General features: G+C 36.7%; 1 protein-coding gene across 1 annotated transcript in view; it reads left to right on the top strand.

Moving 5' to 3' along the window:
• MALRD1 (MAM and LDL receptor class A domain containing 1) overlaps nt 1–15,904 on the top strand; it is a 237,004-nt gene that overhangs the window by 210,136 nt on the left and 10,964 nt on the right. The window contains exons 36-37 of the mRNA XM_030234818.2: nt 15,596–15,678; nt 15,771–15,861. Of these exons, the coding sequence (XP_030090678.2) occupies nt 15,596–15,678; nt 15,771–15,861 (174 nt within the window). The remainder of the gene's footprint in view (nt 1–15,595; nt 15,679–15,770; nt 15,862–15,904) is intronic.

The raw sequence follows: 15,904 nt of genomic DNA, 5'->3' as shown, positions 1-15,904 counted from the left end.
ATCCACATACACTTTGAAACCCTATGTTTATAAAATGTCATGAGAAAAACACTGCATTTACTGACCTTCCTTATGATTAGCTAAGCTGGAGTTTAGGGGCCAGAGAACGACTTTCTTCCACTGCATGGTTACCACAAAATAAGTACATTTGCTGTAACTTTAAAAGTGTGGGTCCAGTAATGCATTCCTGACCACCACAGATATGGCACACAGGACATTTCTCCAATTCTTGGCTCTGGATTCCCAGTGAAGTCACCACCCACAAAGTATTGTCTGTGCAAGTCAGACTTTGGCAGCAGGCTCAAGTGCAAAGGCTCAGACCCAAACCATAAGAGATATGTCAGCAAACAGTTTAACTTCCTTTTTGCTGTGTGGGTGACCAGAGCAACAGAAAGGCTGCTTTTATTGAATCCTCATGGAAAGTAAGCTCTCCAAGTCTCTTTCTTGAGGAAGAAATAAAAGAAGAGTTGGAACGGAACTGCTGAGGGACAAGCTCAGGAAAAAATAATTAACCTCAAAAATAAATAAAATCACATAAAGGTTTATTCACAAGACCGCCAAGTGCATGAACACCAAGAGTGGATCTCAAGTTAACCCTTAACCTTCAAGAAAAGACTGATAGTCTGAGGTACTAGCAAAATTCCAGTGGTGAAATTAAAAAAAAAAAATCAACAATATTCAGTTCTCAGTTTATAAAACTGAGAGGATCCTTCAGTTTACACTGATGTTCATACAGGTTCTACAATACGTATATGCCTCCAACAAATCCTGTTTCCACTCTTGCCAATACATTGGCCCCACAGGCTTTTTATTTTTCTATTCATTCTTAAACATTAAAAGAAGTTCATATTATTAAGTAACATGACAACAATAAAAGAACCAATTCTTCAGCTGATGTAAATATTCTTCTCTCCATCTATAAATGTAAAGGGAAAAAGCCAGTCAGCCTTACACCAATGTTGACTTCATAAATTAGGCAGCTTTCTGCTCATGTCTTACCAAAAGCAAATACTTTGAAATAGAACTTTTTTCAGTTGGTTTGCATGAGGCTTGAAGAGTTTTTAATAATACCCTGAATCTAATTTTTCCTTTTACTTTTGAATTTGTTTCCAGACAGTCCTTCACAGAGTTAGACATTTATTGACCTGTATAAACAACACTTGACCTTGAATTTTTGAGCTCTGTTCAAAATTCATGACAACCCCCAGTCCTTCAAGTACATGTTCTGTGTTTGAATGGCAGTAGCCATTTTTGAATGTTCAAAGAATCATTGCTATAATCTTTATGAAAATATTTCACACATTTAAAATACTTGGATTTTTCTTGTGACCCTTAACATAGCTGATTCAGTTTTATTCCTTGTTACAACCTCGTTTTGCTGTAGTTTTAATGTTTTGATATTTAGGTTATGTGAAACCAGTGATATGGGTGTTCTTTTTCATGTGTATTTAGAACAACTCATTGTTTTGGCTTTTGTTTGGTAAGTTGGCCTTTTTCTCCTCACTTTTTTTCCTTAAGATCATAGATCTTCAGTGGTAATATCCTACAAAGTAGTTATGTGGTATTTATCTTCTGTCCTAAATATAAAATATTAGGGAAAATACTTTTTTGTTGGAATTCCAATTGAAATCAAGTTAAGAAGCTCAGAAAATATTGTAATTGGTAAACTTATGGACGAACAACACTTTTCCATCTTCAGAAACGGCTCCAGTGTTTGGGATTATATACCTATCTAACCGTTGGCCTTCAAAGTAATCTTGGAACATAAAATAGGATTATAAACTTTTCTTTTGCTCCTGGATATTTCAGAAAAAGAACATGAATTGAATTCCTTATAATGGAAGTCTGCCATCACTAACTGCTTAAAGCAGAAAATCTATATATCTATAAAATGTTTGAAATATATTTATACATACATATATATATACACACACACACATACATATATATATATATCTGTAAATCAAACTTTGAGAATAGCTGTACAACATCCCAAAAGGTACTTTATGTACTGCCACTTAGAAACCTTACTTATTATAAGCAGCTGAAAACCAAATAATTATATTTTATTTTTTTAATTTTTTTTTTGTTTATTTTTATGCATTTAAGATTAGAGTTCAGTTTTTGGCTTTCTATTCCTCCAAAGCATTTCAGAGTTTATTAAAAAGCCAGGGGAGATGGGTGGCAGGGGCATGTGTATGCTTGAGACCTGAGCCAACATTTGTTCTCTGAACCATTTCAAATAGCTTTTACTCACAAATGGAAATTATTCACTGTCCTTCAAGTCAATTAATTTAAATTTTCATGAGGTCAGCCTGAGCAAAGAGCTGAGTTTTCTGTACTTATTTGGCTTAGCTGAGCACTGGAGAAGGACATGCAAGGATCAGGCAGTGTAGCAGGGAAATCTCTCTGGTGGTGATATGTAGGTGTGTGTCTAAACTGGTGGAACTCCGAGTGATTTTAAAACTTATCTAAGACCTTCTGCCAAAGTAATAGGGAAAGGAATCCCAATGAGGCACAAGAAGTATGATCCTGATTATGTGAATGATTATGATTATATTTATTGCTACTACAGTCTCTAAATCCTGCCAATGCAGTATGGAACACCAGCAAGTCTGGAGGGTTATACTCTAAGCAGGCTCAGGTACCAACAGACAGGTTTGGCTCTGGATGTGAAGCAAGCACAGCCAAAAGGCAACAAAGCACCTGTGTAGTTTCTTTAGAATTTTATCTCTGTATTTGAGTGGATCTTAGTGCTTTTACTCACCTGTTCAAAAGTGAATCCCTGCCACCACGGGGATCTACCTGGAGGATGCCTAGGACCTCCTGAGCCCAGCTGGCCCAGTCTCCAGCAGCCTTTTACACACTTGCAGGCTGATGTGCAGCAAGGTCAGCCACAAGCATCACAGCCTTCCCAGGCTGGAGTCATTCATTTTGGGAGCATCAGACAGATCCTTCTGCAATACCCACCTGCTCTTCTTATCTTAGGGCAAATCACATTGTGCATCTGAGATATGAAGGGGGAAGGGGGCAAAGACCTGACTGCAGACCTGACTATCTCTCATTGCTTCCTTTGAAATAACCAAAAGATGTGTTTAGCTCATAATGGAAATAAAGCAATAGTATGTGTGAGTGGGAGCACATTAAAAAGTAGGCATTATTAAATTCAGTGTTGGCAAAATATGATTTTATTAAAATTGCTTAGAATCACAATATCTTATCTAATATTTAAAAATATTAAATTCTTAAATTGAGTTATAATTTAAAAAATAAAGAAATTGCAGGTTTTTAACTCTTGTGCTGTATATTTAAAAAAATATTTTAAAAATTCAGTCCAAACATTGGCTCACCACCAAAGTCCATCATGCAGGATGTTTTCCTCTGCTTTCCACCTTTTTAGACAGGCATAGGCAGACTGGGACTCCTGCTGCTTAATAGCAGCTGCATGTCTCCTCTTGTACTTGTGCATGGGAAAACACCTGCAGACACAGCTGCTAGCATAGCCAATCATTTTTACTGGATGTTTTACCTGTGAAAAAATCCTTCCAGCAAAAAAAAAATAAACCGTAGCAAAAGAACTTACAAAGATCAATGCCTAATCTCACTCAAAATATAGTAAACTATTGTATGCAAATAAGTTCAGTCTCCTTTTACACATTAGAGGGTTGATTACCTCAGGTCATATTTGAGAACACAAATGTAACAATATTATATATTATTAATTTATTTACTCCAAAAGAAAAAAGGAACTGATGTGCATAAATATGATAGCTTTCTTATTCTCATTCTTTGAAGGTATTTGTGAAAATAAGTTATCTTGTCATGGTTTTCAGCTATTTGATACTGAACAAAAAAGGTAGGGCATTGTACCAGCTTTGTAACAGACTGTTTCAAGAGTAGTAAAAAAAAAAAAAAATCTGCTAAGAACTCTGCAAAAAAAAATAGACACTTTTTATTCCAAATAGATGAAAAATTGCAATGTCCTTAGATGATGAGAAGTGGGTAATGAAATCTCTTTTTCGGCTATATAAAAGCTGACTTCAGCTTATATAAACACCTCAGTCCTGTGGCTTTACAAAATGTAAATCTGCCCCTTATTGATACAGAATGTTTGTTATGGCTCCCTGCCACCTTGTCCCAACTGCTAACATAAAATCATCAGTAGAAAAACAGAACATAGCAAGGATTCTTTGATCTCACAGGTTTTTGGATACTGCCTCTGTCTGTTAGGGCTGTTGACCAGCAATGCAGGCTAACTAGGCTTTTGTTCTGCCTGGCAGTCCATGCTGAAGGAGCATAAAGGCTGCTCTGAATTGTTTTATGTACAATGATTCATTGCACAGCAGTGCTAACATCAGGGGAATAATTCTCATTTCTTCATCTGTACTGTTACAGCATATTCCATGGCTGTAACCAAGAAGAGGCTTTGTTGAATGGATGCTGGAAGGCTGTCAGAAATTTTTCTGTCATTGGCTGTAGCTCACCATATGCTATTACAAATGTGAGGCATGAATCACAGGGAAGATTTTACTTCATTAAAGTTCTAGGTTGAAATTAACAATTTACAGTTGAAATTAACTATTCTATTAAATTAATTAAAATTAGCCACTTTTAGACCTATTTATTTTCCTCAATAAATGCTTCAAGAATGCACTTGGAGTTCAAATTTCTCTTCATAGCAACAAATAGAGTAGAATTAAGTGCTGAAGTTTGAAGTTTCAAATACTAAGAACAGAAGTGATGATTTAGCTATTTGTAATAACAGTGCACTTGTAATAACAATTCCTGTTGGCTTTTATTTTTTTAAATTGGGTGTTGTGAATTACCTTAGCAGTATTCTATGATTATAATCATGTTGCAATGGTAAACACTGAATGCCAGAATTAAAGCTTTAAATTTGGGAGGGAGGTGCATGGCAACTTTGTGATCTATCAATTAAATAAGTGCTTGAAGAGGCATACCTGAGGGTCTGCCTGGGAAATCACATGGGAATCCTCAGTTCCAGCTTCTCCTAAATTCTCAAGTCTTGACTCTGTAACCATAACAACACTAAGAGAATGTGGAGCTGGAAGGAAGATTGTGATGAAATTATTTTTATTGCATCTAAAGTGTCTTAGGTTCCCATTAATTGTTTAAAGGTCATTCCTCTGAAGATTTCATAAATTTAACTTGATAACAAGAAACCAGAGAGAGAATTCCCCAAGCATCTGTGAAATTCATCTCTAATACTGGCAAATTATGCAGAGACAACATCCCTGCATTATTTTCTGTGAGCCACACTGGCATGTGTAGAACTCATTGCAGAAGTTTTTGAGTTGTGTGCAATTCAGAGAGTAAACCACTGTCTCTCTGTTACATGGATGACAAGCAAAAGAGAAGTTTGGTGTCTTTTTTCTTTTTTTTTTTTTTTTTTTTATATATAAGCATGCATTTAAAATAGAAGCCAAATTTTTCAAAGAATGTGTTCTTGTTGATGTAATCTTGGCCTGTGCTTGTGCACCTCCTTTGTACAGCAGTGAGAAGCAGAATTAGATGTTATTGTACGGTGTTGTCTCCCGTGCAAGCAGATACATTTATGACTGTCTCAGAATGACAAAATGATTTATAATCTCCAATATATACAACAATCCACCTGCCAGGAGCAATGCCTGCTGTTGGCAGGCTCTGGTAAAAGCCAACCATTTCAGCTGATAAAATGACTGAACCAATGCTGAAAAGGGGCAGCAGAAAAAGAAAGAATTAAATTTTTTTTTTTGTATTATTTGTGCCAAGTGTGTAGTTTAATATTGTCAAAACACTTCCATGGCATAAACTTTTAAAATACCTATTTAATTTCACCTGGACATTTTAGATTCATTCAGATGAAAATCATTCAGAGGTTGAACTGCAGTGAAAAGCAGATAAATGAGCTGACTGAAATAAATATCTATTATTTCATACTTTGCTATAGTGCAGATAATAATGTAGTGAGTAGGTAGTACTGTTAGTATTATTGATTAAAAACAATAAATCAAACATTAAAAAAAAGCAAATAGAAAAAAACAAACATCCCCAAAAATCCTCAAAAGAAGCAAACAACAAAAAATTAAACCCCCAAACAAAAATAATAGCTTAACAAAACAAACAAACAAGCAAACAGAAAGTTTTAAAAAACCCAAAACACCCTAAAAATCCCAACCCATAATCTAGCAAAAACAAGGCAATAAAAGGACGGTCTATGTGATAAACTACAGCCACTCTAAATATATTCAGATCTTTTATCTGGTTTCCTACTTTTAGAGAACCCTATCTATTCTATCACAGCATTGTAATTTAAGCAAAAAGCTTTTTTCTGTGAAATGAACAGGTCTCTTCTATAATTTATTGCATTATTTCCTAATCTTGCTTAAATATGAAATCAGTGCTGGTTTTGAAAGAAAAATGATTTTGCTACCAGCTGTCAATACAGCTGCACAGCCAGACTTTCTGTCAGGTCAGTCCTTAATTTCTATTGAGCCCTCTAAAAGTGGCAGCTAAGGTCTGTATTTGAGACACAGACATGTAAAATGTGCTTCCTAGAGGTTTTGTTGCTCTTCCTCTTTATCTTCTTGCCCTCTTTCTCTCTATATTCTTCCCTTACTTGGAGTGTTCTTCAATGGCAAATCAAAGATCAGCTCCAAATGCATGTTCCACAAAGAGCAAAAGGGAAAGAGGGAAGGAAGAGAAGAGAAACGTCAGAGGGTCAAAGAAAGAAAGGCATGTAAGATTGGACAAAAAGAAAAAAAGGAAGAAGAAAGAACTGAAAACAAGATGGAAAGGCAGGCTGGCATGAAGGACTGCTCTTTTCTGTCAGCTGGTTTAAGCTAAGGTGTATCTCTTTGTGTGAACTTCCTCACTTTTAAGTGCTGCTGTATTGATACAGACTTCTTGGGTAGTTTCTCTTCATATGGCAAAGGGTAATGTGAAATTCTTCAATCTCCAAGGTTCCTTAGAGCAAGAGAAGGGGCGGATTAGTCCCTTTTCTCATTAGTGATTTGCTCTACATGCTAAGCACATAGCTTGCAGTACTTGCACCAAACTTCCCTCAGCAGACAAGGTGCCAGCCTGGTGCTCACAGTGTGCCATACTTTGATTCTAGTTCACAAAATCGCTAAGCCTGGTTTATCCAGGCTTAAAATGATAAGAATATTTCATGGACAAAGTCATGTATTCTGAGTGGTCACTTTTTACAAAGCACAGCTCTAGAAGCAGCGAGCTGAAACTCAGGACCCATCTGTAGTTTGGACTCTTACCTGCAGTCATCAGAGATCAGTGTTCCTACTACAAAGCACAGCTCTAGAAGCAGCGAGCTGAAACTCAGGACCCAGCTGTAGTTTGGACTCTTACCTGCAGTCATAAGAGATCAGTGTTCCTACTACATTGTTTCGAGCTGTTTCTTTCTCTGCTGTGTGGATGTCTCATATCAGCATCAGTCAGAATCAAACAACATGCTTGCTGGTGGTTTGACCTTTAAGTAAAGTAGGTTGAAATATTGGTTTTGTCCCAGAAAAAAATTAATTTAAAAAAGCACTGGTTTTTTTTCTTCTTTAAGAAATCTTTAAACTTTTAATTTGTTTATTATCTAGCTAAGTGAATAGTCATTTACCTGCTGAATTTAGCACTAAATTATTTCTTCAGTGTCAGGAATATCTTCACAGTTTGTCCCATGGGAGATTTTTACTCAGTGATATAGTAATGAAAAATCTGTTATCAGAAAACTATTATTTAGGTGGGAAAAGCTAGCATAAAAAGGAGTGTAATTGTTTAAATGGTGGATTTCAGGTCTGGCTATCTGCTGTGATAATGCACTTCTGGTTCTTTGCTGTAGCTGAATAAGTCTGTGCCATAAAACACAGTGCATGTCACATACCAGCCTTCAATGAATTCTGCTGGGGCCTATTTCATCTAACACTAAAGGCACAAAAGCAAATGACACAGCAAATAATTTCCATATAAGTCTGCATTTCCTTATGATAGGATTAAACACCCTGAAAAAAACTCTGTCATGCAAGATTATCAGGCACTGGTCTGAAACACAAAGAATTTATGGAAACAATAAAATAAGTTGTTTTTCAGATCAAATTCTCATTGTAATTCTCATTCTCAGTGTAATTCTCATCAAAATAAATTCAAAATTTTACTTTGTTTTGAAGTGTTTAGGTTAGGAGCCAGAAAGAAATCAGGAAGATCAGGCAAGTTTCAGGTACTGATAGAATTTGTTTAAAATTTAAATTGAAATTCTCCCTGAAATTTAAGCCTTTTCATGTATCAGCTAATTTCAGTGAAGAAATATTTGCTCTGAATTTTTCCAGCCTCTCGGTTAAAAATGACAGGCATTAAAAGAAGAATTTTTCCTTCCCTATGTAATAAAGGGTTTGCCTGCACTTAACAGGAAGTCATCCACAAGCTGTCCAGGATAAAAATCTCATCTTCATGCTCTTATTCTAAAACCAGAAGTTCCTTATTTTCTGTTTCAGCATTTCACAGCAAACATTAATGTTTTGTTCCTTTTGCCTAGCTGTGAATAAGCTGAACATACTGATTTAGTCAGAGTTATTCATTGTTACAAACGCCGGTAAAGGACACAGTGAGGACTGGTCTCCTTATTTCACCTAGTCTAGGTTTGTCCAAACTGTCTCTAGGTCCCTCCCTTTTCAGGTGCTTAATGCTAAAGAAATTAAATCCCCCTCTAAACCTTTAAACTGGTTACCATAGTTTCATTGTGTATCTCTATGAAAAACAATTAGATACGCCGACCTCCTCCTTCCTTGTAACAATTTTGCTACTCAACTCAGGCTTTAATTAGAACCTCTCATTGTGGCTATAAGAGCAATGAGTAATCAGTCTGTCATGCTAGGAACCTGGGAGTAGCTCCCAGCACACACTGAAGATACATATATAAAGGATAATGATGCCAATATATGAATTTTGTCCAAATTGCCATCAGTTATCACATTGTGCTCTGCAATCTCTCAAGAGTTTCATTCTCTGATCAAAGGAGCTCTCTCTACTACATATCATTAAGTTCTTGGCTTTTAAGACTTGCTGTAGGGCAAGGACTCCCTCAGGTCAGCTAACAACTGTGTGACAAATAGGTCCCTTATTATTAGTTTAAGATGCATTTCCTTTCAGTTTGATTGAATGTTCTAGAAGATAGATAGCAACACATGATTTTTCTTCCATTTACCATATATCATTTTGTTTACCTTCAGCATATCTGCTCCTACTCATCTTCTGTGTAAATTAAATCTGATCTTTTCAGACTCTGCCATATGACTTTGATCACTGTAATCTCAAAAGTCTTCTCTCTTACTCATTATGCATACTGCAGGCTTTTATGATACAAAGTGAGCCATTACTTTCCTTGAAAATCTATGAGGATGCATAGCTCTTTTCAGAGAGTACTTATAGTTCTTTTAGAATCTGTTTATACCTTGTCTTCATGTTGATTCATTTGTATTTGCCACTTATGAATTTTAAGTTTTCAGAATAAAAGCCATGTCTACATCCTCAAACTCCAGGCCTTTGTTACCATACAGAGTCACACCATAAAATTCCATTCAGAAGTTTATTCAGATTTCTTTTATCGCCATTTGTGGGGAGCTCTTGTTCCTCTCTTGCTCCTTGCTGTGCTAGTGGGAATTTACAGCATCTGAGGATCTTTGGTGTGTGTGTGTGCAAAAGGATAACTACTTTGCTGAAGCAGAGTTTGCTTCTTCCTTCATAATGGAATGAAGAGTTGCTGTTTCCATCAAGAGCCTAGTGAAGCTTTGTTTGCACAGTATTGGTTGCAAAGACCAGTGAGCAGAGAAACTTCTACACTGATGTAGCAAAGATTTGTAAATTGTGTTTTCCACAAGAAGCTAGAGTTGTGGTTTTGGTGGGTTTTTTCCCCTGTATCATCCAACACCACTCCTGGAGCAGCCTGCTCTGCTATACAGCAGCTGTCCAGCCTGTAGGCATACATGGCACAGCTCCCAGACAATGTCAGCACTCGTGTGAGTTTTTAATACATTACATGTTCCCCATGTAATATATTATAAACAGCAAATGCATCAGAAACATGACAATGGCAAATCTGAGCTCACACAGAAGGTTCTGTCTCACTGCATTGGAGCAGATTCATAAGAACATTCTCTAAAGGATATTGCAAAGTGTACAGTCATGTTCAGAGGAATATGTAGCTACAGTCATCCACACATTACTGCTCTTATCTACAAACTATTAATAACATTATAACTTTTGGTCATTCTGAACATGCACAAGGCATAACAGATTAGATTTTCTGTATAAATATTTTTTCAGATAAAAAAAGGAAAAGGAGGTGTGTTTTGATATCCTTAAATGAAGCAGTGTATTAGCCAGACATGTTCTTGTAAATTAAAAATGCCCTGACTGAACAACGGAAACAACAGACACCTTGTCTGGTTTTTATTTTTCATTCTGAGTGAGATGAGCCACAACTGCAGGCACAGGATGCAGAAACACAGGCAATGCTAAGTCCTTTCCTCTGCATTACCAATATGTATTTGGGGATTAATGAGTTGGAAATCCTGGAAGCAAATCTGAAGGGTTAACATTCTGCCTTCCAGGGTGACTTTTCTATAAGAACTTGCTAATAGCAGAAGACATTTTGTCAGGCAGGATAGATTAGGATGTGCACTGGGATGGAAGTATTCAAGTGCTATTTCATCTGTCTTTCTCTGTTGCTCCTCCTGTTTCAACTAGGAGGAGTTTCCTGTCTAAAAGGATTGCAATGGCTATATCTGTATTTCAGATAAGCTTAAGACTTGTATAAAATGTGGCCCTGCTAATTAGTCAAGATGTCTTTAGTCCAAGGAAATTAATTGTACATAAATAATGTGGAATTTCAGCTTCATGGCTCAAGAGATAAATCCAGTCTTTTCAGAATTGTCTGTCTTAAAAATAAAATAGCAGAAGAGGATTATTAAGGAAGCTCTTCAAAATTCCCATTACCCTGCTAATGAAGATTTAACACACAGCCTAGAAGACATGGTTGATCTGTAATCCTTAAGGTCCTTACTCCACAACAGCATTGGCACATCCCTGGCTGCTCTCATCAGAGAGGAGAGTAATTGTGACTTTGAAGGAGCAACTTATCAGCCTCCCAGAAGTACAGTCCATGCTCAGCAGTGGATGGGTAGTTAAGAGTGTTCTCCTTCATTATCTGGACTTAAGGGAGTCATCTCTTGGGTGTATGCAAAGGCTGCTCTGACCTGGCACTGTTAACCAAAGTTCAGTTCAGGACTGACTGTCTCAAGGGTTGGACAGTACCAAGGTGAAGTTTGACTTGATTTCCTAAAAAGTTGCCTGGTATTATTGCTGTTATTCACTGATACAATTTTGCAGTAACAGTCAAATGAATTCTGAGGGGTGAGACTATCATTTTGTGATTGTAAAAGCAAAGGATTGTGTATTCTGAGCCCCCAGAACAAGCACCTAGGGAAACCTCATCCATCTCCTCAAAATCACTGTAAACTAATACCATGATTGTCCTCACCACCTTTTTTTCCCAATATTTTTATTTTATTCCTCAATGAAAAGAGGGACTCTTCCAGTTTATCAGCTGTCTAGTACTTCATGCATTGGACAGAGTGTGAAGCCTACAGGAAATGTCACTAGATGAGAAGATCTTTTCAACACCCACACAACAACACAGCTGCAAAGGACTGCAGAGGCAGAAGGCCATGGAGAGTCAGAGAAGGGGGTACATGTTTTTAATTTCTTAAGGATGATAGGTTCTGTGTTTTGTCGTGAAAGGTTTGCATAGCTTCTAACCAGCTAGTTTGAGTGGTTGGTTATTGCCTGCAATAGTTTCTGGATTTTGTTAAATATAAAATAATATATAGTGGTATAGCATTTTCTAACCTGTAAAAAAGATTTTCATTCTGCCTTCCTTAGCAAAACCTCCAGCTGTCCTAAAGATCTTGCCTAAGATATTTGTTTGTTCTGAAAGTTCACTTCAGCTTTCCAATACAGAGAAATAACTGGAGTAGCTTGATAAAAGCTATTTATATTTTATTCCCTTTCATGGTCTAGAACTGTTATATTCTCTTCTTCTCTAAGTTATGGGCAGATATTGGTGCCAGAAATCTCATTCTATCCTTTCCTCTCAAGTTATAGAGTTCTGCATCACAACTATCACTGTAGTCAGATAGAGTTTCTAGAGATGATAGATATAAAAGGAACAAAATCTTGCAAGACATTTATGAAATGAGATAGTTTTGAATATTTTAGACAAGTTTCCCTCTTTTCTGAGAACAGAGAAGCTTGGCTTCATTGAAAGCCAGAGGCAATGTTTGTATCAGCTGAGAGCTTTTAATGAGCAATTTTCCCAAGTTTTTCTTGGAGACTGACTAAAAGTTGCAGGCTTCTAAACTAGCTGTAACCCTTACTTTCTCTTTTTTTTTTTTTTTTTTTTTTTGAGAAGATGGAATTTTGTTAGTAATAAAAAACAAATCTGATAAAGAGTTGAATGAATCTTCAAATTACAACCGAGATTTTTCTGACAGTTTTACCTCAGTGGCAGAGATGATGGCTAAGATTCCCTATCACAGTTAAAAAATAACAAATGAATTAATGTGTGAAGATATATGTGGGAGCACTTAACCAACTTATTTACTCTTTCATTTTCTTGTTGTTTAGCACTTCTTTTCCATCCTGGTCTTCAAGGATTAGCTACGCTGTTTTTACTGTCTTCATCTTTTTTGTCTTCACTCCTCCCTCTCCCTATAAAATAGTCCCCCATGCTTCATGCTTTACAACATTTTTCCCATCAATTTGTTTTTTGAATTTGTCCTTAGAAATTACCAAGTTCCAGAGATATTATCTTTGCTCTGCCTTTATCCATTTTTACCCTTTTCTTTTTTCCCCAGCCAATGTCAGTGATACTTACAGTAACAACCTAGATGGACACAGTGGAAAATCATTTCACTGGCTAAAATGATGCCTTGATAGTCTGACATCAGATTCCTAAGTGTATGTGTCATACAGCATTCAGAGATTTGAAGAGGGATGAATGGGGAGGGATTTAGCAGCTGATCACAAAACCTGTGTGTATAGGAAGATAAACTAAAAGATGCTTAACTTTTTACCCACAATTCAAACATAGCACAAATATGTGGAAATACTCCATCAATAAATGGAAACACAGCATAAAGATATATTTAGATATTTCTGTGTAGTAGAACTTTTCTACAGTCCTACCAGTACACACACCTGCTTTATGAGCTACCTTTTTGCAGCTCTGAGGTGAATTATGTCCTGGTGACTCCAAACCAGCAAATGGCACTTCTCCTTGCCACTCTGAGTAGTGCATGGGCACAGCTGCAAATCTGTTTTCCTATTCTTTCTTTTACAGCCAAGTAAGTTCTGCAGTGACAAGAAAGAGGCCAATTTTGGTTGAAAGCATATCTAGTTCAACAGACTATCTGGCAAACAGGGAGAAAGGGAATTATACAATTGAGAGGAATCAGAAAAATTTTTTGATGGGTGATTACCAGCATATTGCAATGTTTCTACATGGATCCACAGAGCTTGGTGTCAGCCCAGCTGCAATTTGACATTTTCATAAGATCATCAGTCTGCATAAAAGAGCAGCTTATGAATAACATGATTTTTTGTAGTATGCTGAAGAAGAAGGAGGATTGAACAGACCAGGTATTTCCAGTCACTGAATACAATGGGTCTCCAGCTCAGCCAGAGCTGTCAGCTGAAATAATACCATTTTTTCTTTAGTGTTATCATGTCAGAATATGCCACTGGTTTTTATTTCTAAATCTAGGATTCATTAGTATATCAATTAGTACCCTTGAATAAAGTAACCCTTTAACCACAGAAAACCCATCTGTGGTATAAATGGGCTAAATGAAATCCCCCTCTGCCCACTGTATTTGAGTAGAGCTGGTACTTCCCTTCTGGCACAGTCTCTGCCCAGAATTTTTTAACCACACACTGAATTGCAATAAATTATGCATCAGCCACTTTTGGTCTTTGGTGAAGTCACCCTCCTGTCATGTCTGAAATTGGGATATTGATCTGGTTTCTGACATGCTCTGATCCTTTAAGGATTCTAATGATCATTGCAGTTCCAGATTTTTGCTGCTGCTGTCACCCCACCCTTCCTCTTCCTACATCCAGAACTCCTAAGTCATTTTCTGGGAAAATGAACTATTCCTGTCCCTCTGAAATGCTTTCCTGTCCCTCTGAAATGCCTAGATACCTCAGTGGGCAGCTGCTAGGGTAAGGCATTTGGGCAATACCTTGTGCTAAACTATGGCAAATAGCATGAAGTCCTCTCTCACATGTTCAAATTAAAGAACCTTAATATAAAGATTTAATTTGGTATATGTGAGGTTTCATACTATACGTTTAAGGAGAGGAAACTACAATTTCAAAATTAGACCTTGCAAAGTGGTGACTATGGAAAAAATCATGGTGTAAGACTTAGAAAGCATCTCAATATGCATTCCAGCCCACATTAATAGTTTGTGAGACTTTAAAGAAAGAAATCATAGATGACAAGAATTTTCCATGCATTTGACACTAATGGGACTGAAACTGAACTACTACCATCACTTCTTTCTGATACATCCTTCTAAAAAAATTTTAAAATTTATGAAGCTCATAAATCACCAGCCATGGATATAATTGGAAAGCTGGTAGAAGTCATTCCATCAATACACTCAGGATGGAGTTCAAACACCATGTGGGGTGCCTGAAATTAGGATGTCAGTATGTGGCCATCCCCCTGACAACCCTTTATGCTGCAGCCATTCTGAGATTCCCCAAAGTGCATGTGTCTCAGCAAAGGCAGCTGACCCTCACCTAGGTGTCCAGGGTCCCTTCATTCTCATGGAGACAGAAGGCCACAATAAAAGCAAGTAGACAAAAGCTTAATTGAGGCAAATTAAAAGGACAAATTATATAGACCTTTTGTTGAATTTGATTAACAATTAAGCAGCAAGTGTAAATCAAAACAGCAAAGCTTGTGTCAGATATTTTACATTTTGGTCATTTCAAATCAAAACTGAATTTTACCAAACAGAAACTTAGGAATAATTTTGCATGGCTGCATTCAAGTGCAGCTTTGGTTTTGACAAGGTATTTGTTGGAGAGGTACCATTTTTACCAAAAAATAGAAAAACAAGAGAGACAAATTAGGTGATGGGATAAAAAGATTTTTCTCATATTCTAATTGTGTGACTTTTTCTATATTAGGGTCCCAGTCCCTCAACTCAGAAATGTATTTAACCCTCACATGAAGGATACAAGGAAATTAGTCAAATTCTTTTGTTGTGAGAGAACAATATTGTGGCATTATGGAAAAGGAAGCCAATTCTAATCTTTGAACTTATTTTTATTTTTTTCTCTCTTAGTTTGCTTTGTGCATTTCTCACTTAGATTCCATTATATAAACTTTGATGCTGCTCTTTGTGATTCCTGGATAGGCTTTGGTCACTGGCAAAGTGCTCAGAACTTTGGCATTTCCTCCATGTTCATCACTGTTTATGATCCTTTCTCCTCCCTTCTTCAAAAGTTCTTGTTTTATTCGCAGATGTGGAAAAGGATGGAAAGGAAACCGTTGCCACATAAGTGCTAAGCCTCTTCAGCCTCCAACTTCAAGTCTCCTAAAAAATGGTAGGTCTGTAAAAAGAAAGTAATGTCTTTTAATTCATCCTTTGAGTCTTTCATTTTACTTATTTCTGTCTTTGATTGCTCTGATTTTACAGATATTTGGATTGGATTGGGTATTGGTTTCTTACTGATTAAAATTACAGCTGCTGCCCTGTATTTTCTTTCAAAGAAGAAAGTGCCAGAAATGTAAGTAAAACTTTTTTTTTGCACATAGCAGACAGAAATGTGG

The sequence above is a fragment of the Serinus canaria genome, chromosome 2, assembly GCF_022539315.1.
Source record: "Serinus canaria isolate serCan28SL12 chromosome 2, serCan2020, whole genome shotgun sequence".
Classification (NCBI taxonomy): domain Eukaryota; kingdom Metazoa; phylum Chordata; class Aves; order Passeriformes; family Fringillidae; genus Serinus; species Serinus canaria.
This window is presented reverse-complemented; position numbering and strand designations above follow the sequence as displayed.